At 34.1% G+C, this 23,974-nt stretch overlaps 4 protein-coding genes and 1 long non-coding RNA gene across 10 annotated transcripts; 2 read left to right on the top strand and 3 right to left on the bottom strand.

The window, feature by feature from the left end:
• Nucleotides 1–965: 965 nt before the first annotated feature.
• LOC143894575 (BLOC-2 complex member HPS3) lies at nt 966–6,193 on the bottom strand. The gene is made up of 4 exons (XM_077400957.1): nt 5,630–6,193; nt 2,267–5,527; nt 2,055–2,169; nt 966–1,966 (listed from the first exon to the last, which is right to left on the bottom strand). Exons 2-4 carry the CDS (start codon nt 5,495–5,497, stop codon nt 1,785–1,787), a joined length of 3,528 nt encoding a protein of 1,175 aa, XP_077257083.1. The 5' UTR covers nt 5,498–5,527; nt 5,630–6,193; the 3' UTR covers nt 966–1,784.
• A 749-nt stretch (nt 6,194–6,942) lies between these two features.
• Cndp2 (Cytosolic non-specific dipeptidase 2) lies at nt 6,943–9,571 on the top strand. Its single transcript, XM_077400985.1, has 5 exons — nt 6,943–7,578; nt 7,741–8,191; nt 8,289–8,717; nt 8,814–9,287; nt 9,398–9,571. Exons 1-5 carry the CDS (start codon nt 7,544–7,546, stop codon nt 9,440–9,442), a joined length of 1,434 nt encoding a protein of 477 aa, XP_077257111.1. The 5' UTR covers nt 6,943–7,543; the 3' UTR covers nt 9,443–9,571.
• A 62-nt stretch (nt 9,572–9,633) lies between these two features.
• On the bottom strand, nt 9,634–12,700 carry LOC143894587 (alpha-L-fucosidase-like). Of its 3 annotated transcripts, none has more exons than XM_077400976.1 (7): nt 12,631–12,700; nt 11,325–11,622; nt 10,980–11,231; nt 10,530–10,892; nt 10,162–10,380; nt 9,831–10,054; nt 9,634–9,764 (listed from the first exon to the last, which is right to left on the bottom strand). In XM_077400976.1, exons 1-7 carry the CDS (start codon nt 12,655–12,657, stop codon nt 9,678–9,680), a joined length of 1,470 nt encoding a protein of 489 aa, XP_077257102.1. In that variant the 5' UTR covers nt 12,658–12,700; the 3' UTR covers nt 9,634–9,677. The 3 variants fall into 3 exon arrangements, with proteins under 3 accessions (XP_077257102.1, XP_077257103.1, XP_077257101.1); XM_077400977.1 differs by lacking the exon at nt 12,631–12,700 and adding an exon at nt 12,346–12,488; XM_077400975.1 differs by lacking the exon at nt 12,631–12,700 and adding an exon at nt 12,108–12,266.
• Nucleotides 12,701–12,886: 186 nt separating this feature from the next.
• LOC143894588 (alpha-L-fucosidase-like) lies at nt 12,887–15,988 on the bottom strand. Of its 4 annotated transcripts, XM_077400979.1 has the most exons (8): nt 15,858–15,988; nt 15,663–15,774; nt 14,845–15,107; nt 14,493–14,744; nt 14,048–14,410; nt 13,693–13,911; nt 13,360–13,586; nt 12,887–13,284 (listed from the first exon to the last, which is right to left on the bottom strand). In XM_077400979.1, the coding sequence occupies exons 2-8, from the start codon at nt 15,719–15,721 to the stop codon at nt 13,186–13,188; spliced, it is 1,482 nt and encodes a 493-aa protein (XP_077257105.1). In that variant the 5' UTR covers nt 15,722–15,774; nt 15,858–15,988; the 3' UTR covers nt 12,887–13,185. The 4 variants fall into 4 exon arrangements, with proteins under 4 accessions (XP_077257105.1, XP_077257104.1, XP_077257107.1 ...); XM_077400978.1 differs by having other exon boundaries at nt 15,663–15,893; XM_077400980.1 differs by having other exon boundaries at nt 12,889–13,284; nt 14,845–15,344; nt 15,663–15,893.
• A 495-nt stretch (nt 15,989–16,483) lies between these two features.
• Nucleotides 16,484–23,974, top strand: LOC143894607 (uncharacterized). Its single transcript, XR_013256128.1, has 4 exons — nt 16,484–16,558; nt 17,323–17,406; nt 21,008–21,387; nt 21,660–23,974. It is a non-coding gene; the product is annotated as an uncharacterized LOC143894607 (long non-coding RNA).

Genomic DNA, 23,974 nt, shown 5'->3' with positions numbered 1-23,974 from the left:
TGCTCAAATTTGGATCTTGTTATACAGAGTGTCTCAGGTTTTTCGGTATAAACTTTAGTTATGTATTCTATGAAATAGAATATCAGAAATAAGAAAGAGAAATGTTGTATAAATATAGATCTCAAAATACTTTATTAGAACGTTATCGTAAAAGTCAGAATTTCGTATTGAAGAAATAATAACGGTCTTGCGATAGATATGTAACATGCCATGTACATAAGTGATACACCGTTCGATGATGTTTATCCCATCTGCTTCTTCGTGCTTACTATTTGTAATGATTGAAGGTAATCATGAAAACTTGTATGAATAATAATGAACAGTATCTCGTAGAATATTGTCTCAAAATGCTGTGAGTTTCAACAAACGAAGAATATACGGATATTTATTTTATATTCAGGTTTATGTACAGGGAATGTAAAGGCTTCTGTTAGAGAATGTCAATGAAGATTTCCTAACAGAAGAGTGCCGCATCATACAGTCTTTACCAATGTTTATTTGCAATTATGCCTGACGAGTTCAAATTCCTACGGTAATAAGTTCCATATTGCATCGATGTATAGTTTATATTGACATGGGCTGGCGGCACTTTGAAATGCAAACTTAAGTAAAATTGTTTCTTATACATCTCGTATTTTTCTATAACTTTCTAATAAAGCATTTTGGGGCGTATGTTTATGTAACATTTCTTTCTTATTTCTGCTCATAGAACATATTACTAAAGTTTGTACGGAAAAAATATGGGACACCCTGTATTATCTTTATTTTAGAATTTATTTTATCACATATACAAAATTGTTATGCCTATTAAAAATTTATATTAATACTACTGTAACATTAATAAAAATTTCGAAATCTATGTTTTTTTTTAAATTAATATTGTAATTCTAATAATGATTACTGGTTACTTATGTTAGGGATAAAATTATGAACAAGGTATAGGATAAAAAAGTAACTGCTATATATATAGATTATTATGTATTTATTTTTTTATGATGAATTATAAATATTATTAATCATTCTAACATAATTAGATTTACAATAAAGAGAAATCATTGCTAAAGGCACATCAAAGTTACATGTTTTGTAACACTCAAAAATCGATTACGTAAAACTACTCGTTAGGATCAACAGATTTGATAAAAACTATTTTAGTAAAATTCATTTCACTAAAGACATACCTTCTGTTCCAGAGCAGAACGAATTCGATTGATGTAATTAATATTAATAAATCTTGATATAATCTGCGTAGAGCATTTAAACTAAACATTTATATAATTATTTCTAAATTCAATTAATGAATAATCAAAAACATTTTCTTGTATAGATATAATGTGCTCCAAATTTATCATTTTTGTATACATTATTTTATGTCAATCTTTATGTGTTAAGTTATTATCTTTGCTCTGGGACAGATTTTATATTTTTAGTCATAATATAATATATCTATATAGAACGATTCAACAGTTAATTATAGACAAATTCTATTTATAATATCTCCCTTCGAATTTTTTTAAATAATTGATGAAAGTTATTTATCGTTAAAAATGCGTGCATCAGCACGATTATTAACTAACATCAGTTTATGTGACTGCATTAATCAGGAACATATGTCTGAAATGTTTGTAGAAATGGCTAATCTGCGAGTATAAGTGCACACAAAGTAGTCTTTCGCGATATCATTGTTAAAACGTGATATCCGAATTTATATTCGTAATTCCTTAGTATTATCACTTCCTTGTCTAGAAATTAGCTAACAAATAATATTTAATGGAAACCTATCTTCACAACTTTAGAGTTGTCAAAAGTTGCTGTCCGGTTTCCATTATCAACGATTTTACATGATCCGCATGCATGATTTGATTGCACATTTCGGTGCATCTTTGAAATGCTGCCATGTCATCTCTCGGTAAGATGCGATGTAGACTTTTCATAGGTAATGCATGTGGCAAATAATTCAGGATTTCTATAAATTCAGAAAAAAGAGATTATTTTATTATACATATACTAGGTATCTGTTTTACATTCCGTTCATATTATTGTGTTCAACTTACCTTTCATGATCTGCGTGTACAAGAGTTGTAATTCCTGTTGCGTCGTTGAAGTGGCAATTTTGTCCTGCGTTAATTCAATAAGATGCTTCCACTCAGTGTCCTTCGTATATTTATCCTGCAACATGATAAAGAGACAGTAAATCTCCTGGCAAAATGTTTAAATAAAAATCACGATATCACATGTTACATGTGTGTGTATGTATTAAAAATACCTTCGCATACTGTACTACAGCTTGTGGACAACTATCCATTAGAATTGTCGTCACTTCTTCCGTATTCTGAATGCATAATGTCTTGAGAGACAAGCTTCCATCGATATTTTGCGTTTCGAGAAATTGCTTGACCTCGTGCAAACATTCGACCGGCAGAAATTCGCACGACAGTATGGATTGCAGCTTAAACAATTCCTTAGGTATAATCTTCTCGGTCTCGGATGCGTTGTTAAAATTCTCTAAATCTTTAAAATCGTTTATGCCTAAAATTTTTTGGTAATCTTTGGCGTATGGTGGCATTTTGTTCAAATAGCTCGGCCGATATTTGGCGAACATGAAGTATTCTTTATCATTTTCTCCCTGATCCTCCTTGAGATCGGTTTTATGCACCCTTGTTTGAGTTAATTTGCCTAAGTATGATCGCACTAATAGTTTGAACGCCTCAATGAGAGCAAAATCCGAGCGTATCTGATTTTTATTTACAGGTTGTGGCCACTCCATCATGAATTCCGAACTGAAATAATTATGTAAATATTTCTCGAGAAAAACTTGCAGGGTGGCAGCTGCGTTGTGCCCGTCCCTTCCGACTCGCGACGGCAAATACTCCAGGAATACCTGTATGATTTGATGCAACGACCACGCATTTTCGTCTTCTATTAATTGTATCAGGATATCGGCGAAGGTAGTGTTCTTTATGAGCATCAAGATACCGGCAAAGTCCGAGAAAGTAGCGATCATAGGACTCCTCTTTTTCACTGCGGTTACGTCGAATAGCAGTTCCCAGCGTTCCAAAACAATCTGGTTGATACATCGCACGGAAACTGGGTCCAACGCCTTCTCCGCTTGTTCCTGTTTGTCGGCCTGAATGTATAAGAGTGTCAAGGCCAGTTTAACAATATCGTCGGTTTCGTGCGTTAGCAGAAGATTTATCAGTTTCTCGGTGGCGTACTCCCTCAGCACAGGACTCCCGAAGATTAATTTCAACAGATCCTCCTTCTCCAGTTTACAGATGATGTCTATGATATTAAATCCTTGGAAAAGCGCGTCCGCTTCGGATCCGCTTTTCATCGTGAGAAGCGCATCCGTTAAGAACGTCAAGAGTCCCGGTGCGTCCTGACTGCATTTCCTGGATAACACCTCCGAAGGCTTTAGCCCGGACATCTTGTAGTAAGGAATACACAAATCCCAATCCGATTTATTCTCCGATCGTATATGGTAATCCGCGAGGAACGCGCACGATTGATTGTAGAGGTTTTTCAACTTGAGATCGTTCTTGTGCATCGCATCGTCGAATTCCTCGTTATCCACGCCATCGTACGAAAGATCCTTCGCCAAGCGTATCAAGGCGTGTGCCTCTCCCAGCAAATGTCGATAAGTGCTCGGACTGGAGGATTTATGACTCCTTGCTGCATTCAATATGTCGAAATATACATTTTCGAATTTCGGTAGATTCAAAGAGTACATGGTCCAAGAACTGTCGGCCTTAGCTAACAGAACTATATAGCTTCTCGTATGCAACAGTTTCTGTATCCCCAGAAACGGTCTTAAACCGATAAGGCTTACCGGTTCGTTGACACTGGGGCAAATTACTCTAACGCTGTCCGTGCTGTTTGACAATTTCGCGATATGATGAGAAAGACGTAATGTGTAGGACTCGAGACCGGCCTCGGTCAATGCGTGAAGTACCGTATGCTCCAGCGCTACGTGATGAACAGGTGCGGTGAACGGATAAGTGGTCAGACACGTCGCATCCAGAGAACCGCTGCTTGCCGCTGAGAAGTGATACAGATATCCCTCCTGCGTAGTACAAACGAAACAACTTACACCTTGCAAGCATCTGTACCTATCGGATCGCAACATAGATTTCTTCACACCGGAGATATTACATTCCTTCTTCATGTACAGCGGCTTCAATACGAGGCACCTGAAGATCTCTAGAATTCCGTCTACCTTGGCATTATTATTTCCAGCGTTGATTTTTAAACATAGTAAATTTTTTATCATATAATTTTCAGACCAGCCTACGTCAGGCGAAGTTGTCTTGATGAAGATTTTTATGTCCGCTGAATTTAGTACAAAAGGACTGAGAGCGTGACCTGGACCAGCCCTTTCTAAGCTTATCAGTGGCAGATTCACCGTCAATGGCTGTGAAGAAGGATCAATAATTCCTTGCGCAATTAGCCTTTGCATCTCATCTTTCTCGTTGGATATCAGGTGCTCCCAGTCTATGTAATTCTTATTATTACTTGCCTTTGCTTTGTTGAAATCGTCTACTTCTGGCTTATACCATGTACTTCGCTTTGTACCCCTGTGTTTTTTATCTTTAGATTTTACATTGGTCACAACTGTTTCATTATTTTTAGGTGTCGCGTACTGACAATCTTGATCAATAGATTTGTGCTTTACATTTGTTCCCTGCAGTGACATATCATCATTTCCAAGGTTGCTGCTATTATCTACGAGAGATGAATCTGTGGATATGGACGTCTTGTCGACGGAAGAAGAAGTGGAAGTTAGAGAGCTAAGTTGGTCAATATCTTCGTACATCGAGTTTGTGAGACGAAAAACGGATAAATTTGTATTATCCATGATTGCTATAAAATCTTCCATGATTTCCATGCGCGTAGGTATGAATGTGAATCCCAACGACCAAGGTCTAGGCTCAAAATCTATAAATTTCATCTTTGATACCTGTTGCGTCTCGATCTTGAACTCATGCAGAATCGCACTGTTTCCAGAAGCTACCAATAAGTTCCCGGTGCACTGGCAGCAAGCGATTAACGTAGGTTGCACGCTCAGAGGTAACTCTATCATCTCCAAGCTGTTCAAGGGTCGATTTAAGCTCGGCGTGACCCGCCCAGCAATCCTGGCTCGCATCGGCTGACTCTGATCCTTCGCCGTAGCCCAATTTACATAAATCCTTACAAAATTAGAAGTGGCTCTATTTGCATGATTATTGCTCGCAGTGTCTCTGAGATATTTTGATTCCAGCGTCACAACGTAGTCTCCCTTGGCGCAGTGTACCATTTGATTGATCATGTCTACCGTGGGAAAAACAGTGCGCAACTTGACGTCCGAATTCATCAGCTCCCATACCTCCACGCAGTGTGTGGGCAATGCCAGCAGGAGCATCTCCTGCCCCTGGCTGCTGGCCGTGCACGTCGCCGTGGGTTCATCGATCTGGGCGACGTTCTGTCCCAGGAAATTGTGCACCGTTATCACGCGTACCATCTTTGCCCCCCAGTTCTTCTTATCGCCTACCTAAATATTAAAAGTATGTTCTTAGATACAAATTAAGATGCAAGTTGAAAATAGCATGAATATTGGAGTACGGCCAGGTACGATTCTCATCCCTTTACCTACCTAATTTAAGCTAGACTCAACAATTATGGAGATTGTGATATTGAACGCGTTTAACACATGCATTACAGCCTTGCACTTTTGCCTTCGTTGGAGCTTCGAATCCGCTTTCGCTTCGTTGACAGTTGATGTATGAGCGTAATAAATGAGCATTCGAGTCGATGTTTGTTCGATGTATGTATACCAACGAAGAGCACTCAGCGCACGGAGTCGCGGTTCATGGAGGAGCGACGTTCCACCGGGTGTCTTGTTACGGAACAACGGGCCGGCAAAGCCGCGGATGCGTTCACTGGCATTCCGTCAATCGTGCGTCGATTTCACGGAAATCGAGATGCGACGCACACACGGTGGAGGACTCCGAGGATTCGAAAGAGAGAGAGAAAGGACAGGCGTGGCGAATCGCGTCAACGAGCGCGACAACGCGGCGCATTTTCCGCAGCCGGCGTCATGCTCGAGATGCGTTTCATTCGGCGAGAACGATTATCTAACGCAAAGTGGGAGAGAGAAAGAGAGAAGGAAAAGAGTCGGTCTATTTGACATTGCCCAGCAAATTGCGCTTGCGCGCCAAGAGCTTTGACAGAGCGATGCATGCGTCCTTGTAGCTGCACTGCGTTCATTCTGCGCTTAGAAAGAAATAGATATATATAGGGGTAGACATTAGAGAGAAAGACGGAAAAGCCGAAGAGTACAGGGGACAACGTTGGATTCAAGCTGGATCGGCAGGGCAGGACCATGGGTCGAGCTGCCACTTCGACGACCGCGCGACATGCGTACATTGCAGGGATAGTTTCCGGGTAAATGCACTTGGATGAACGCTCGATACACGATAATGATAGACGTGAGAAATTAATAGCGTTCTAATTAAAAATCAAGGACGAAATAAAGAAGATTAATATCATAGTTTCTAAAGTGGTGCTGGCGATCCTGTAATGTAAGATCTTAAGATCTATCTGATCTCAAGGATGACCTCAAGAGTCCGTCCAGCCAATGAAATGACCGCACGGCACTTCGAGATCATAGGGATGACATAGAGCGGACATATGGGACATTCATGGATTTATTTTGTGTATTCAAGATCAGCCTAAGTCTATTTTTAGATTTAGATAATATTAAGATTCTAATCAATGTACGAAATGTTAACATCTTAAAATAACATTTTAAAATCGTACTTAAAACGATGTTAATATATACGATCGAATTACGAATACTGCCCCTGCGGTCCACTTGACGCTAAAAATGCTTCGAAGCATTCCTCTTCTCTTTTCTTTCAATGAAGAAAGAAGGAGAAGAAGAACGCTCCAAAGCATTTGTAGCGTCAAGTGGACCGCAGCCATATTAAACAGAAAGAAAAAAAAGAGTTACGAGAAGAGTAAAATTGAAAAGCGATGTTCGTCAAATGTTGTGTATTCCGCTGCAGTCATATATCCATCATACACAGTAGATAATACGAGCGTTTTTATCTAGCATATGTAGAAAAATAATATTAAGTAGATATAATACTGACGAATTTTAAATAATTTTTTAATCATTTATAAACGCGGAAACGCAATAAGACACTGCAACAATAGCGTTTCCGTGAGTTTCTATGTGAAATATATTTTGATTGGTTCCACGTTCGAATAATAACGAGGACTCGAGGAGTCATATTGTTGTCAGCTGTTGTGCTAACCGATCCCACACGACCCACACTCCTAATTCCTGCCACAGCCACAGTGAGTGAGTGAGTGAGGTATTGCGTTATCGTAAGTTTCGCGTGTGCTCTCTCAAAGAGCGGAAACGAGAGAGTAAAGGGGAGAGGAAGATATACTATCTTATAGGAGTACCAGATTTGCCAAACCAGGTTGAGTTGGCAGTTGCGTTCCGGCCACTACGTTTGATCTGCGTTCGTGCGTTCTAACGGAATTACTATTAACAGTCATGGCATTACCACCGGCCTTGGAAACTTTGTTTAAGTACGTTTCGTTTATTCTTTAAAGTATTTCTAATTTCACGAAAGCTCTAATTTCGTAGAAAGACATTTTTGGGCAAGCTCAACGTACAGTCGTTTATGCGTACGTTTTGTTTGTAATTTTTGCTCACTTTTATTCGGTTCTTTTTATTTTGCGCTGATATAGGTACATAGACGAGCATAAACAAGAATATATAGATAACTTGAAAGAGGCGGTAGCTATCAAATCCGTATCAGCATGGGCGGATCACAGAGACGAAGTGATTAAAATGATGAAGTGGGGAGAAGTGAGGTTGAAGAATCTTGGAGCGACTACGGAATTAGCTGACGTAGGCAAACAGCCTCTCCCTGATGGCAGTGAAATCCCACTCCCTCCTGTACTACTCGGTAGTCTTGGCTCAGACCCGAAAAAGAAAACTGTACTTTTGTATGGACATTTGGATGTACAGCCCGCGCTAAAGAAGGATGGATGGGATACCGAGCCTTTCACTCTTACTGAAAAAGATGGAAAACTTTTCGGTCGAGGCAGCACAGATGACAAAGGGCCGGTTCTTTGTTGGATACACGCATTGCTAGCTTACAAAGCAACTGGGATCGATATCCCTGTTAATCTCAAGGTATTTCTTAACGAAATAAAGAATGGTTTACTCGGTATATTGTCAACTAATTTATAATATTATATTTATTTTAATTGCCTGGAATTTTTTTGTACAGTTTGTCTTTGAAGGAATGGAAGAAAGTGGCAGTGAAGGTTTGGATGAACTTCTTTGGGCAAGGAAAGACAGCTTTTTAAAGAACGTAGACTACGTTTGCATATCTGATAATTATTGGCTGGGCACCAAGAAACCATGTATCACTTACGGTCTGCGAGGCATCTGCTATTTCCAAATAGAAGTCAATTGCGCTACTAAGGACTTACACAGTGGTACCTTTGGTGGATGTATATATGAAGCTATGGCAGATCTCATTTACTTAATGAATACCCTGGTCGATGTTAACGGTCGTATTTTGATAGACGACATTTATGATAATGTGGCAGAATTGACAAAAGCTGAATTAGACAGTTATAAGGATATAGATTTTGATGTAAATGAATTCAGGGAAACAGTTGGAACTAAACAACTAGCGCATAAGGAAGATAAGGTATGTGTGTGCATGTATATATTTTCTCTTTTCTTTTTTATAAATTTAAAAATGCATGTTAAATATATGTCCCGATTTATATTTCAATTTTTGCAGACCAAGCTCTTAATGCATCGTTGGAGGCAGCCCAGTTTGTCTATTCATGGGATAGAAGGTGCTTTCAGTGAGCCAGGAGCAAAAACAGTAATTCCGAGTAAAGTTATTGGCAAATTTTCGATTAGAATAGTGCCTAATATGACTCCGGATAAGACGACCGAGAAGGTGATCGCTTATATAAATAAGAAATGGCAAAGCAGAGGTAGCCCAAATATTATGAACGTGAGCATGTTCCACGGTGGCAAACCATGGTCCGAGAATCCCGACCATCCGAATTACATAGCTGGTCGAAAAGCAACTCAACATGTTTACAATATAGAACCCGACCTTTCTCGGGAAGGCGGGTCGATACCAGTTACCTTGACTTTCCAGGAAGTTACTGGTAAAAATGTATTGCTCTTACCAGTCGGCCAGGGTGACGATGGTGCACATTCTCAAAATGAAAAGTTAAATGTATATAACTACATCCAAGGGGTAAGCATAACTATTGGTAGAGCAGCTAAAAATTTGCTAATTGGCCATTTTTTAAAAATCGATATATTAAAACGATTTATCTTTACAACTTATCTTTTTGTTATTTCCAGACAAAACTACTTGGAGCTTATCTATACGAAGTAGCTCACGTGTAATATTTTTTCTGTTAGCATTTGCTTATCTGTGGAATAACAAAGAGGTGCTTGGTATTTCTTTTAATTTTTTAATTTACTTTGAAGCGTTTTATAACTATGATTACAATACGCTGCATTGTATTTGATATTTTTGTTACAAAAAAATTCTATGGAAATGTCATTTTCTTTCGTATGTATTTTTGAAAACAATATATGCAATATAAAATATATTCTTAGTAAAATATATGTACATTATTTAATCACCAATCTTTAATACCCAAGCTGGCTGTCCTTTGTGTGCATCAGGAGGCAAATTTACTTTCAACTCATCGGATTGTTTCCACTAAAATGTATGAACAAAATTACTGAACTATTTTTATAACATATATCTAAATAGCAATACACTTACAGGAATTACCGACGAATAACCAAGTAGATTTATCTGAGACTTCTTCGAAAGTTTAAGCGAGCCTAATGTTAAGATATTATCATCTGGCCATTCTAAAATTGAGGCATATAACTGTTTTTCATTTTTGCTTAATGTGTACCAAACACTTCCTGTTAAAGTATCATTTTGTACTGTCCAGGGCTTAGTATCGTAAATAGCTTCGCCATTAATTGCTAGCCAAGCGCCTGAAACAAGAAATTTACTTGTATATCATTAAGATCATCAAAAAAATTAATATCTGAATCAATCAAGACACTAATACAAAATATGATAAGATACAAAAGATGTTTACCCATTCCACGCAATCTTTCTTCATATATTGGCGTGATAATGCCATCTTTTGTTGGTCCGACGTTCATCAGTAAATTTCCACCACAGCTCACGGTAATCACTAACTCTTTCACTAATCCGACCAATGTATAGTATTCGGATAAAGCAGCATTTCTGCGGTATCCCCAGGACTTTTTGTCAATAGTCATACAGTTTTCCCATTTGTGTGGAAGGAGTACACCTAGAAAGCAAAATTTTATTAATTTGTAAACCTACCTATGTATAAATGCAAATCTTTATTTAATAATAATACATATTACACATACTATTAATATTACTAATTACATATTAGTAGTTCGTATTAGTATGTTATAATTTTACATTACTTACCAGGATTAAAACGATCAGTGCACGTATAGAAACCACCGTGATGGCACGGCATATCACTACCCCATCTATCATTCACGACTACTGTGTCTTTTACAGGACTTTCATTGTATAACCATGCTAGAAATTCCTTTGATTTCCAATAAGAATCCGACGCTTCCCAATCCCCATCTGACCAAACTACTTCTGGTTCGTACGTTTCTATCAACTCCTGTAACTCTGGTATTATTTTCTGAGTAACAAATTTGTCTGTTGTAAAATTGTTTACTTTGTCTGTTACATAAAGAGGATTGTACCATTCATACATGGAATGGTATAAGCCAAACTTTATGTTTGTCTCGTTACGAATTGCTTGTGCTAGTTCACCTGGAAATTTCATATGAAAAAAAGAATACCTATAAAAATGTTTACATTTAATGCGAAATCTTATTGTTATATATGTAGCTTTATTACCAACGAGGTCCCTTTGAGGTCCCACATCCATGGAATTCCAACTGAATGAATATGTTGACGGCCACAATGTGTATCCTTCATGATGCTTGCTTGTCAATACAACGTATCTCGCACCTGATGCTTTTAATAACTCAGCCCATTCAGAAGCATTGAAGAATTCGGCAGTGAAGTCACGTGCAAAGTCTTGATAGGTAAAATTCGGAGGATACCTTTGTTTCATAAAGTCGTAGTACTTCGTAGAGTTAATTTCCTCTGCAACATCACGTATATAAATAACAATATAAATAGAGTCTACATACACATGATATATTTCATAAATATAAAAAATATAATAACACTCTCAACCTTTCCAATTATTCCAAAACCATTCAGAGCCAAAGCTGGGCACGCTGAATACACCCCAGTGAATAAAGATTCCAAATTTTGCTTCATCGTACCAGGGCGGAAGCGGTCGACTGTCTAGACTAGACCAAGTTGGATCGTATTTGGATGTTTCTGTTAAAATCGACACCAAATTCTCCTCCTCATCTGTTCTGGCTATCACGTTATAATGTGCCTTCACTGACACACAAAAAATCAACACAGCGCCCAAAATATATGCAAACAACGTCATTCTGATCCAACGAGAGTAACGAGACTTGAGCTAATGAAAGCAACAGACATCAAACGGGTCTTTTATTTCTCTCCGTATTTGTATTAAAACTCGACGAAGATTATATTTATGTTTTGTATCGTATTTCTCGAGATTAGATATCGTTACCGCGTATTTTTTAAACCAGGCATTATATATTATTTATCAATATACCAATACAACTTGAATGGAAAATTTAAGCGGCCATTGTTTACAAAATAATTCTACAAAAAGCATTGAGTTTTTAAACAATGCTCTTTATTATATTCAGCTATATTAAACTACACTAAACGCAAACCGGTTTCCTCAATGATTGAATCATATAATTATGCATGATAATAGAAAAGTACAATATATATTTCAAAACGATAATTGTAAACTTGACAAGCTGTATTTATTGTCATATAACCACGCAGTTACTGTTAGATTAACGGTCTTCATTTTATAACATTGATCAACATGTATTATAAATGTTATGTTATTTTTTCATAAGCTACATTATTTTTGAAAATTGACCACAATCGTCTTCGTGTCTTGGTCATTATCTCACGTTTAAAAAATACAGTATAATTAAAATTATACAGAGAAGGAAGGGACAGGGGACAGGGAGAATTTTTTTTTTTTGGTTTGCTCCTTTTAGGTTAAAAGTTAAAAGCGTTAGTGCCTTCAACCCTGCCTTTGGGTTATAAATGTTAGGTTAGGTTTTGTATTGAAACAAATCTATACTTCACGTACATTATACCACCAATATTGAAAATCTATAGTGTACGTGACGTAAACTATATATATTTTCAAAACTGACAGGGAATATCGGAAAGCAGCCGTAGATAAGATCGAAATTGCTTTAAATGCGAAGAATGATATGCTACAGAATTATCTTCTTTTTGTAAAAAATATCTGTTTTATATTCAAATGCAGTATTATTTAACTGTTTCAATTTTATAGAACGATCGCTATGTGTGCTAATTAATGATCTCATCACACACAGTTTAATGTTTACATCCTATAACAATTCACTACCAATTGTTTTTGAGGAGCAAGATTCATCTCGACCTCGACTTGTGTTTTTGCTTCTCACGAAAACAAGATCGCATGAATTTGAGTTACGAGAAGATAGAAGAGAGAAATAGGGAAAGATTATACGAGATAAAGTTTTTTTATTGTAACTTATTTATCTAAAACGATTTTACACACAAAAATGCTACAAAAGTTTATAAAAATACTTTCTTTAGTTTTAAGTGATGTAAATTTGATATATATATATATATATATATATATATATATATATATATATTGACATATTTATATATAATAGAAAATACTTCTATTAAAGTTTTCTCATATATTCTTTTATGCAAACTTTTAAGGCGCACGGGATGGCAGTCTAAGTTTAATAAAGATTTATTATTTTTTATGATTTAAGTATATTTATAAATAGTTCTAATTCTAATTCTAAATTTGTCTACCAGACGAAATATATTCTTAGTAAGTATATGTATTACATACGTATATAGTAAATACATATATATATTGATGAAAATCTATATCTATATATAAAATACTGTCTTCAATCATTCAATGAATATTTTCCTTAAACTTTAATACCCAAGCTGGCTGTCCTTTGTGTGCGTTAGGAGGTAAACTTATTTCTAGCTTATTATCGGATTGTTTCCACTGAAATAAAAGTACAAAATTATTTTATCACCATTTTTACAACATAAAGGTTGGTAAAAGTAGTAATACACTTACAGGAATTACTGACGAATAACCAAGTAGATTTATCTGAGAATTCTCCGAAAGTTTAAGCGAGCCTAACGATAAAATATTAAAGAATTGAGGCCATTCTAGAATTAAGGCATATAGCTGTTTTTCATTTTTACTTATAGTGTACCATACACTTCCAGTTAAGGTATCATTTTGTACTGTCCAAGGCTTAGTATCGTAAATAGCTTCGCCGTTAATTGCTAGCCAACCGCCTGAAACAAAAAGTTTACTTGTATATCATTAAGATTATCAGAAAATTGATATCTGAATCGATCAAGACATTAATAAAAAATATGGTAAGATATAAAAGATGTTTACCCATTCCACGCAATCTTTCTTCATATATTGGTGTAATAATGCCATCTTTTGTTGGCCCAACATTCAACAGTAAATTTCCACCGCAGCTTACAGTAATTATTAACTCCTTTACTAATCCAGCCAATGTATAGTATTCGGATAAAACAGCGTTTCTGCGATATCCCCAGGATTTTTTGTCAATAGTCATACAGTTTTCCCACTTATGTGGAAGAAGTACACCTGGGAAGCAAATTATTGTTAATATAACAAATTAATCAGTTATTAAATTATATCTATTAATTGCCTTTAATATATTCTCTTTTACATTTTGATAATTTAGATAATTCTAATTATAACAAGCATAATAATAAATTACCAGGATTAAAACGATCAGCACATGTAAAGAAACCACCGTGATGGCATGGTATATTAATGCCCCATCTATCATTCACCACTACTGTATCTTTTACAGGACTTTCATTGTATAACCAGGCTAAAAATTCCTTTGATTTCCAATAAGTATCCGTTGCCTCTCCATCTCCATCTGACCAAACTATATCCGGCTTGTACGTTTCTATCAGCTCACGGAATTCTGGCATCACTTTATGGGTGACGAATCTATCTGTTGTAAAATTGTTTCTTTTGTCTGTTACATAGAGAGGATTGTACCATTCAAACCATGAATGATACAAGCCGAACTTTATACGTGTCTTGTTTCGAATTGCTTCTGCCAGTTCACCTATTTCAGAAAAAGGATTACGTATAATAATGTTTATATTTAATGCAAAATCTTATTGTTATTAGATATATGTCTTCATTACCAACAAGATCCTTTTGAGGCCCCACATCCATAGAATTCCAACTGAATGAATACGTTGATGGCCACAGTGTATATCCTTCGTGATGCTTGCTTGTCAATACGATATACTTTGCACCTGAGGCTTGAAATAATTCTGCCCACTCGGAAACATCAAAGAATTCAGCAGTGAAGTCTCGTGCAAAGTCTTGATAGGTGAAATTTGGAGGATACCTTTTTCTCATAAAGTCGGAAAATTTTGTAGTTCTTTTCTCCTCTACAATATCATTTATAGAATTCTATAAGATATCACATTATATAATCTCCATAGTATTTTTTAATATAAGAACTAAGATAGTAGATATGTTCTGTTCAACCTTTCCAATGATTCCAAAACCATTCGGAGCCAAAGCTGGGCACGCTGAATACACCCCAATGAATAAAGATTCCAAACTTTGCCTCATCGTACCAGGACGGAAGCGGTCGACTGTCTAGACTAGACCAAGTTGGAGTGTATTTGGGTGCTTTTGTTGCAAATGGCACAAAATTATTCTCATCCCAGTTTGTTATTACATTAACATATGCCTCTACTGTCACACAGAGAATCAGTACGGCGCACCAGATATGTACAAACGTCATCCTGCCAGTAAAAACTTGTATTGAAAGCAATGATTGTTAGACGAGTCTTTTATTCCTATTGACTGACTTGACGAGAATTCTATTTCTATGTATGTTGTTTTGCTTTCATGTTTAGAGATTAGATTAGATTAGCACTCCATATTGTTTTAGGACAAAGATCACATTATTATTGATCGACGCTATATAATTCATGTGTACAGTTTAACATTTTTATGGAACGCTGTAATTCCCTAAAACCCTAGAAAAAATTTTAAATAATATTCATTATTATATTCAATCTGAATTAAATTAGCATGCATGTATAGTTGTCAATTTATCGTAAATTTTCAATAGTTGGCATTCAAATCAAAAATTCACAATTGTAATAGAAAATCTTTATAAATCTCGAAAAAATATGTTTCAAAAATTGACAATTGTAGATTTGATGTAGATTGATGACAATTGTAGATTGTAGATTGACTTTATTGTGGATACGTAATTACAAATGTTGGATTATCAATTTCGTGTTACAAGATTAATTCAGAGTAAATGATATCTCTTCGCTGAGGTCACGTACGTTATCTTCAACCAACGGTAAATTATGGACATGTATGTATATGCGCATCTCGGCTCCATTTGGCTGCATTATCGTAATCACACTGTAATTAAAGTATCATCCAAGGTGCAATCTACAAAGCAGATGTAGATAAGAAGTTGCTCGTGCAATCTACTGCTTGTATGAAAAAAGTGATATGTTATAGAATCTTTTTACGTGGATATCTGTCTGCTGGACCACCTAACCTGAAATCTGAAATGATACCGTTTATATTGGACCGCTCAAAACGCCACTCGCACTCATTTTCAACGTTGGAACTATTTGGCATATTCATTTTCTGGCACTGTCGATAAAGTCTCTCCCCTTGGTGCGTGTCCGTGCTGCGCTTATGATTTTTGTGTCGTGTAATTTTACATAATATATTTTTGCAATATCAACAAGTTCAATTACTGTACACCGTACATGCAATAATAAAATTTAATTGCATAATTTTAGTTGATCAGCTGTACGTTTTTATTAGCCATCCATTTGACTCGCGTAGTGTCACGTATCAAAGTTGCATATTCAAATATTTCGTCGTTATAGAAAAACATGATAGACACGGAAACAAATTGATTTCGGGAAAACTGGCGTCACAATTCATTTAATTAGTAAGCAAAACCTGGATCAATTTTGTATTTTACATTCTTTGTAATAATAACATTTAACCATCGTGTATAGATTCGGCATTCGAACTTGGCGATCGCGCGCGCGTCGTGTCGCGCGCGGCATCATTATGAAGTTGGCGCGGCGTCACTACTCACTCTATTCAGCTCTATTCACTATTCAGTCTATTCACTCTCGAATCTCCCGTCGTCGCGAACGGAACGTCTCGCGGATACAGGATGGATCCGTTCGTCGTGGCATGTTTAAAACCGGTAAGCGCAATTGTTATGGGATATCGAGTTTCATATTCAATCGTGTCTTAATATTTGACACTCGCGCGACGTAAATTCGAAGCTCGATACATTGCTTAAGATATTTCTCGCGATGCGTTCGTTCGGCCGAAATCTATCGCGCGGGATCACGGTAAAAGATGGTGCATCGTGACGTCACTCTCGAATCCCTCGTCGTCGCGAACGGAACATCGCGGGTACACGGGCCTATTAGTCGGACGACCGGTACATCGCTGAGACTTCATAAAACGAGTGTTTCGCGAGATGAGCGTTTAACCGAAATTCGTCGCGCGGCATCATGGTTATCTATGGCAGCGTCACTCTCGAATCTTTCGTCGTCCTGACGTCACGGTGCATACAGGACAAACCTATTTGTCTCGTATTTAATCGTGTCTTAATATATTTGACACTGTCGTGACGTAGATTCGACGCTCGGTACGTTGCTTATAATATTTCACGAGATGCGTTTGTTCGAATCTGTCGCGCGAACAGTCAAAAGAGCGACGTTCATATTTTCCGGATAACGCGTTCCGCGAACATTTATTCTTAACTTTAACTTGTATGCTTCATCTGCTTTATAACGAATCTAATCACCGCGGCGATTTGTCGCGAAATCATATACGCATTTCCTGCATCGATTTTCCGTCCGAATGTAATACACTTTGAATCGTGCAAATGGTTGACGTCGGGACGTCGCGGGAGTGCCATATACGCCAGCAATCATATAATAGTTAATTGTGTTCTAGCGAACGCCATAAATGAGCGGTCGCGGAGGGAGGAGGAGGAGGCCCAACCAAGGAGGCGTCGAGCGACGGCGAAGCAACCACGAGGTGAGCAATTTGTTACTTATTTTATTAGTTACTAAATTTAAACGGTTTTCCTCGCGAGAATCACACGATTACAACGAGTATTCCACGCACTAATTATAGTAATATTACGTAACATTATAGCTTATAAAATGTATTATATATTTCTTTTACATTTGTGTGTGTGTGTGTGTGTGTGTGTGTGTGTGTGTGTGTGTGTGTGAGAGAGGCTTAGAATATTTAATAAAGTATTTATAAAATTCAACATACATACGTAATATTTTACACCATTTAAAAAGTTATAATTATTTAAATTATAAATACGCAAGAATTAAAGATTCTATTTATCAAATTATTTAAAATTTTTTTGAGAGTTACGTAATTTTTTAAATAAATATTTAATTGAAAGCCAAAAAACTACGAAAGATTAAGAATTTATGAAAAGAGATTAAGAATAAAAAGTTATATAAATGCATGTAATAATTATTTTTGTAAAATATTTTGAAATGTTAGATATTTCTTGAAATATATTTATATATTTCACAGATTATATATATAGTGTTGCACACGAGTACAACTCTATTACTGAGCATCGCACTGGTAAGTGCACTCAATTATATCCTATTTTAATCTTGAAATTAAATAATTTTATATTTGCTAAAAATCTTGTAATCCTATATGTGCATACAAAGCTTGACAAGAAATGTAAAAATATCTTTATTAAGTTTGAAACACTTTATCAAAATATAAAACTTATATTTTAACATGGTCTGGTTGTAAAATATTTTATACTTTTTTCCAATTTCTGCATTTTAAAATTTAAACTCTTTTATCAAGTAATTTATGCATATCTAAAATAAGTAATTTATTCTATCGCTTAATAAGGTTTTGTTGCATGTAAACGTACAATACACAAACAAATTTAATAATAATATATATCATATCAATTATAATAAACTCTATTTTATAGCTTTTTTTATTTTATGCAACTTTGTATGCACATACAATAAATCGACGAATAATAATTATTCAAGGAATTAAATTACTACTCTATCTTGACCTATCCATATTTTAAAAGGCAATAAATTTATATGATGTATTTATCTATAATATTCTTATAGCCTTAACTAATAATTGCACTTTTTAAGATATATTAATAACCAAATAACCTGAATAAATGCATTCAGATATCAAGAAGTTTGTGAATATTTGACTACTGTATCTATTATCATTGCAAATTTCAATTTTTATATATTAATAATTGCTAAGAAAAAATATTGTTTATTATTTCCTGGTTTTTCTCTCATATTGTAACATTTATGTCTTATTTATGTTTCATATAATTTTTATAAATTTATTACTCATTTACATACATGCAACAGAACATTATTAAGCGATAGAATAAATTACTTATTTAAGATATGCATGATAAAATAGAATTGCTTGAAAAACAGTTTAATTTCGAAATAGAGAAATTGGAAAAAAATATAAAATATTTTACAACTAGAACATGTTAAAATATAATCGACATAAGTCGACTTATATTTAACCGGAAATAATTAACAATATTTTTTTTAGCAATTATAATTAATATATAAAAAAATAAAGTTTGCAACGAGAGAGAGAGAGAGAGAAAAAGAGAGAGAGAGAGAGAGAGAGAGATAATAGATACAGTAATAAAATATTCACAAACTTCTTGATATCTAAATGCATTTATTCCTTGGTTATTGATATATTTAAAAAAGTACAATATTATCTCAATTAAGTGTATAAAAACATTATACATAAGTATATCATATAAAATTATCTTAGAACAGAGTAGTTAATTAACCATAATAGTTTTTTAAAACAGTTTATTAAAGCAGTTAAATATATTGTAATATTTACAATTGATTATCAGTACCCCAATTATTAATATTTGTTGATAAATTTGATGTATGTAATATATGCACGTGAGAAATCAAAAGCCAATTTCTGCTAGACAATAAAAATATATTTTACGTGAGTTATGATAATCAATAATAGTGGATGACAAATCAGTTTGCGCGTAATTGTAATTACAAATGCATAACGCGATTTGTCATCTAATTTTTATACTATATTTACACACATAACAATAATTTTTGATTAATTAATTTTTTCCTTAGACTTTGTACATAGTAAATAGATGTTAAATAATGTATGTTATAATCATCAATCGATATTCTAACATGTTAGTTGATAACAAGAAATTAATTATTACATAATTATAATACTTAAGCCTGAGTATTATATGCATATCACAAAGAAACTTTTTTTTTATGTTCTGCTCTTCTAATATCTTTTAAATTATATAAATGTCATAATTTGACAGTTTATTAAAAAAATTATTAATATGCAACATTAATAAGTATTTCCTATACCTGTTTTGTATTTATACAGACACTGATGCATTTTTATTTCACACAGATATTTACAATGTACAATACATCAATATCTTTTTCTTATCTGGACTTCCAGTCTATTAAGATACGCAAACCATGAAGATATTTAAAAAGTGTATATTCTGAAAGCATCAATAAACTTATTTTAGTTTTATTTTATCTCTTTCTCTTTTTTCCGCATTTTTTTCGTTGTTTATTAATACTTTAAAATTTAATTAATTATGATGTATTTTAATATTCTAAAACTATTCTATATCATATCCTCATGGTGTTCTTATTACAGTTTCTAAAAATTTTAATGTGCGCCAGAAAAGCTTGACAATAAGTATATAGCTATATAGCGATAACGTCTTTATTAAGCTTTGAACATAATTTTTCACAACACCTCCACGGAAAGTTCGACTTTCCATGTTTGTAGAGAGAGACGAAAGTGGCCAATTTCACGCCAGGGAGGAAAGTTGTTACTTTCCTCCCGCCAAACAGGGACGAAAGTGGTCACTTTCCTCCCTAGGGCGGAAAGTAAAGTAACGGGCAAATCTTAAAACATATATAGAAAGCTTTTTAGCAAGTGACAAGTTGACACAATAGTCGTTTTGTCTTTGTTACTCATTGCCAAAAAAGAAAGATACAACGACGTTTGTGTCGACTTGTGTCGCTTGCTGGCTGTATCATGACTTGAAGATACATCTGAATCACCATCTAAAATACAAAATTGAAGAAATAATCCAATCTTTTAATTCCAAAATTGTAGTGTAAATATTAAATTTACTAATTAATGCTTATTTTTTGTAAAAATTATATTCTTTAATTATATTCTAAAAATTCATAGACGACGATGAGTCAAGCGCGGTACGTGGTGCGCAAATAGAGAATTAATAGTTACAGAAGTAACGAATTAAAATGTATATACGTATATACATATATTCCAACTTAATAAACTACGCGCCGATTCTTTGTCGGACTTGAAACACAGCTATCGTTGGAACATTAATATTTTTCGCAATAATTTCTTTACAGTTTTTTAAATAATTAAATCGTGTAAATTTAATTCCGAGGAGGGAAGGGTATTAATGTTCCAACGATTGCTGTGTTTCAAGTCCGACAAATAATCAGCGTGCAGTTTATTGCGCCCATCGTGTGCTATTTTCGCCCCTTGGTGCACAATATACTATAATCGATTCGATTATATTTTTATATTACAGAAAATATCCACGCGGGAAGGAGTATCTTCGCATTTACCCAAACAAAACTTTTGTTCTGTTTGGATAAAAATTCAAAGACGGGGAAGCTAACGTACTCTTGTCCGCCGAATTAATTGAATAAACGAACCGCAGCCGGTTCGTCGCGTTTGCTTCGGGAGTGCCGTTCAAGTAATCGGACTAAAGGACTTTATTTAAACGGGAGTGCCGTACAGTATCGCGCGAGAAAGACTTTTAATAAAATTAGTCCGCGCGCGATTGTAGTTTATTATTCGCGAGTGTTTCTCGCGAGTGTCTTGTGCGGTGAGAGGAGGAAGCCTGACGTCCTGAGAGGAGGAGGAGGTCTGGAGAGAGACATCGGGCACCGACGGAGCAACCTTGGGGTAAGTATCATCTCTTAGCTACGTAAAATTAATAATTTGTCTCCATTTATTCGAATTGTTTTATTTACATTTTGTGATAAGTTAAAAGTAATTAAAGAAAGAGAAGTTATCTAAAATGTTATTCTTGCAAAGATCTTTTTCGATAAACAGATAATTGTATTGCTAAATATTTTATTGAAAGACGAATTAGAGACGCGTAGGGGAATCAACTTATCAAATGTTAATCATTTTGAGCGGTTTTTTAATTTAAATCTTCTGTTTCTATGTTACAGTGTCACCGTAGCTACGTGGCTGTATAACTCCGTCCGTTGCGCATCGAATCGGTGAGTCAATGAGAAATTTTTTTATTGAGGTAACGAATCTACAAATATTTAAATATAGAGCAAAAATATATCTTCGGTACATGTCGAATTACAATAATTTGTAGTATGAAAATATTATTACATCTCGTAGATCCGTTGCCTTAAAATGGATGGGTTAAAATTAATTATGGCATATATTTAATCTTGGTATTACTTATTTATCGATATATTATGCGATTGTGCTTGAGGAAATACTCGCACACTTCGCATGCACGGAGCTCGCAAAGAGTTCATCATCGTTCGTCGAGTTACGTTGACGAACTGCCGCGTTTTTTTTTTATAAATAACTATCGAATAAAATTTGTAAGTACATAAAAAATTAAATTTTTGAAATTTTCTTACGTAGATTAATTCTATTTACAGTTAAAGTAGAAACCAAGAAAGAGAAACAAGAAATAAAATAATGCTCTGATAATTAGTCATGATTTTTTAAATTGCATTGTAGTCAATAAATTTTTATTTAAATTTTTTTAAAGAATTATTTTTTTAAGCAAAAGAGATATTATGTTAGATGTATAAAAAAGTACCTGTAGATAAGGAAAAATTGTGAATTAGTTAGGATGTTTTATTTATTCCTTTATTCTCATTTATTCCTTTCCATATGTTTATCCAAGATTAAATATAATATAAATTGATGCAAGGAAACAATATATATATATAGAATATTAGTATAAAGAAAAGCGTGCAATATGCATAAATTAGTAGATTTATTTAATTTCAGCCACAATATGCATAAATTATACACGAATAAAAAATATTTTGGTCTTATTATACAATTTGTTTTATGGAAAACTTGATAATTGTTATTAATTGCTAAAATTTATTTTAATAAAGCATCAATTTTACCCTAATTTTTTGTAACCTATCCATATATATTTTTGATTGAGAAATTGTCTTTGTGCCAGTCAAGTAATATATGACGTGAGATTCTAAATATTCTGTCGAGAAACACTGAAACTTTTCAAATTATTTTAAAATTAATTGTAGAATATAATTATTCAATTTTACAATATTTAACTATATTATATAAAAAATAATGTTGCAGGTAGAAAGTGAAAAATATAACGAGATACATTTATGTCGATACGTAAAGATTTGCGTACTTATATTATTTGATTATAGCAATGCGGTTGTTGATTATTATAAAAAATATCCAATTATAATATTAATATATATCACGTGGGAAGTTTTTTTTCTCGGATCTCACGTCATATATTTTGTATATCTTACTTGATACACTTTCAAGATGCGTACTGCATGAACGGTATCTTCGTATTTTCGCGGTCGGTTTTAACATCGAGAAACTTTCCATTATTTTTTAATTTTGTCGACATTATAAATTTTAATTTTTTGCAGAATATAATTGAGATATTTATATAACGCAAAGCAATTTTTTTGTCCGTACTTGATTACCATTTCAAATTAAAAGAACGGGTCACAAAGAAACGGACAATCAATATTCTCAAATAAATAACGGAATTAATAATAGAAATATTTTTGGGGTAAAATGCTGGAAATATTGGTAGGACTATAAATCGAAATACGGGTAGGTAGGGATACACACGGTATAAGTAGGAATTCGGGCAGGGAGAGGGACAAGGGGATATAATTCGATAGTTGAAAAAAGATGTAGACGAAATAATAGTAATAACTTTAATATAATAATAATAAATATAATTATATTTATTATTATTATATTTTTAATAATAACTCAAAAAGTACACATTAAGAAAATAAATAAGAAAAAAAATAAAAAAAAAAATAAATAAATAAATAAATAAATAATTTATTTTTTATATTAAAAAAATAAATTTAAATTAATAATCTGTGCACACTTTTATCAATATATTTAAATCGTGCTTAAGAATGTTAGTTACAAACGTGTATGTTTATTTTCTCTAATTTTTGGTCTTTTTTTAGGGACCATTTCCAGATACATGGATGTTAGCTGATTTAAATCATAAAGATTAATTTTTAAGTATTTAAATAGTTTAGATATTTTTATAATAAAATACATGCGCAAACGGTGACATTTTATTCTATAAATTTTAATTTTAATTTTAATTTTAATTTCTAGAAAGGATTTAAAGTTTTTCTTTGTCATACATATAAATGTAATAAAAAATGTGCGGGTACTTAAAAAATTCGATACAAGTCGAATGGGTACCCTGATGATTATGAAGTATCGATAACTTGAATTTAAACATAATAAAAAAATTGGTAAA

The sequence above is a fragment of the Temnothorax americanus genome, unplaced genomic scaffold, assembly GCF_048541705.1.
Source record: "Temnothorax americanus isolate GAGA-0224 unplaced genomic scaffold, ASM4854170v1 Scaffold14, whole genome shotgun sequence".
Lineage (NCBI taxonomy): Eukaryota > Metazoa > Arthropoda > Insecta > Hymenoptera > Formicidae > Temnothorax > Temnothorax americanus.
The sequence above is the reverse complement of the archived record's forward strand: the minus strand, read 5'-3'. Positions and strand labels throughout refer to the sequence as shown.

Bases quoted from the DNA above. Each gene is read 5' to 3' on its own strand.
- LOC143894587 (XM_077400975.1), bottom strand. From the start codon at position 12,152: ATGACCAAGACACGAAGACGATTGTGGTCAATTTTCAAAAATAAT. The intron at 10,381-10,529 runs GTAAGTAATGTA...TTTGCTTTCTAG, and splicing joins CACTGATCGTTTTAATCCTG to GTGTACTCCTTCCACACAAA. The intron at 9,765-9,830 runs GTAAGTGTATTG...CATACATTTTAG, and splicing joins GTTATTCGTCGGTAATTCCT to TGGAAACAATCCGATGAGTT.
- LOC143894575 (XM_077400957.1), bottom strand. From the start codon at position 5,497: ATGGTACGCGTGATAACGGTGCACAATTTCCTGGGACAGAACGTCGCC. The intron at 2,170-2,266 runs GTATTTTTAATA...ATCATGTTGCAG, and splicing joins CTGTAGTACAGTATGCGAAG to GATAAATATACGAAGGACAC. The intron at 1,967-2,054 runs GTAAGTTGAACA...CTGAATTTATAG, and splicing joins GTACACGCAGATCATGAAAG to AAATCCTGAATTATTTGCCA.
- Cndp2 (XM_077400985.1), top strand. From the start codon at position 7,544: ATGGCATTACCACCGGCCTTGGAAACTTTGTTTAA. The intron at 7,579-7,740 runs GTACGTTTCGTT...GCGCTGATATAG, and splicing joins GCCTTGGAAACTTTGTTTAA to GTACATAGACGAGCATAAAC. The intron at 8,718-8,813 runs GTATGTGTGTGC...CAATTTTTGCAG, and splicing joins TAGCGCATAAGGAAGATAAG to ACCAAGCTCTTAATGCATCG.
- LOC143894588 (XM_077400979.1), bottom strand. From the start codon at position 15,721: ATGGAGCCGAGATGCGCATATACATACATGTCCATAATTTACCGTTGG. The intron at 15,108-15,662 runs GTACGTGACCTC...TTTTACTGGCAG, and splicing joins TACCGTTGGTTGAAGATAAC to GATGACGTTTGTACATATCT. The intron at 13,587-13,692 runs GTAAACATCTTT...TTTTTGTTTCAG, and splicing joins AGAAAGATTGCGTGGAATGG to GCGGTTGGCTAGCAATTAAC.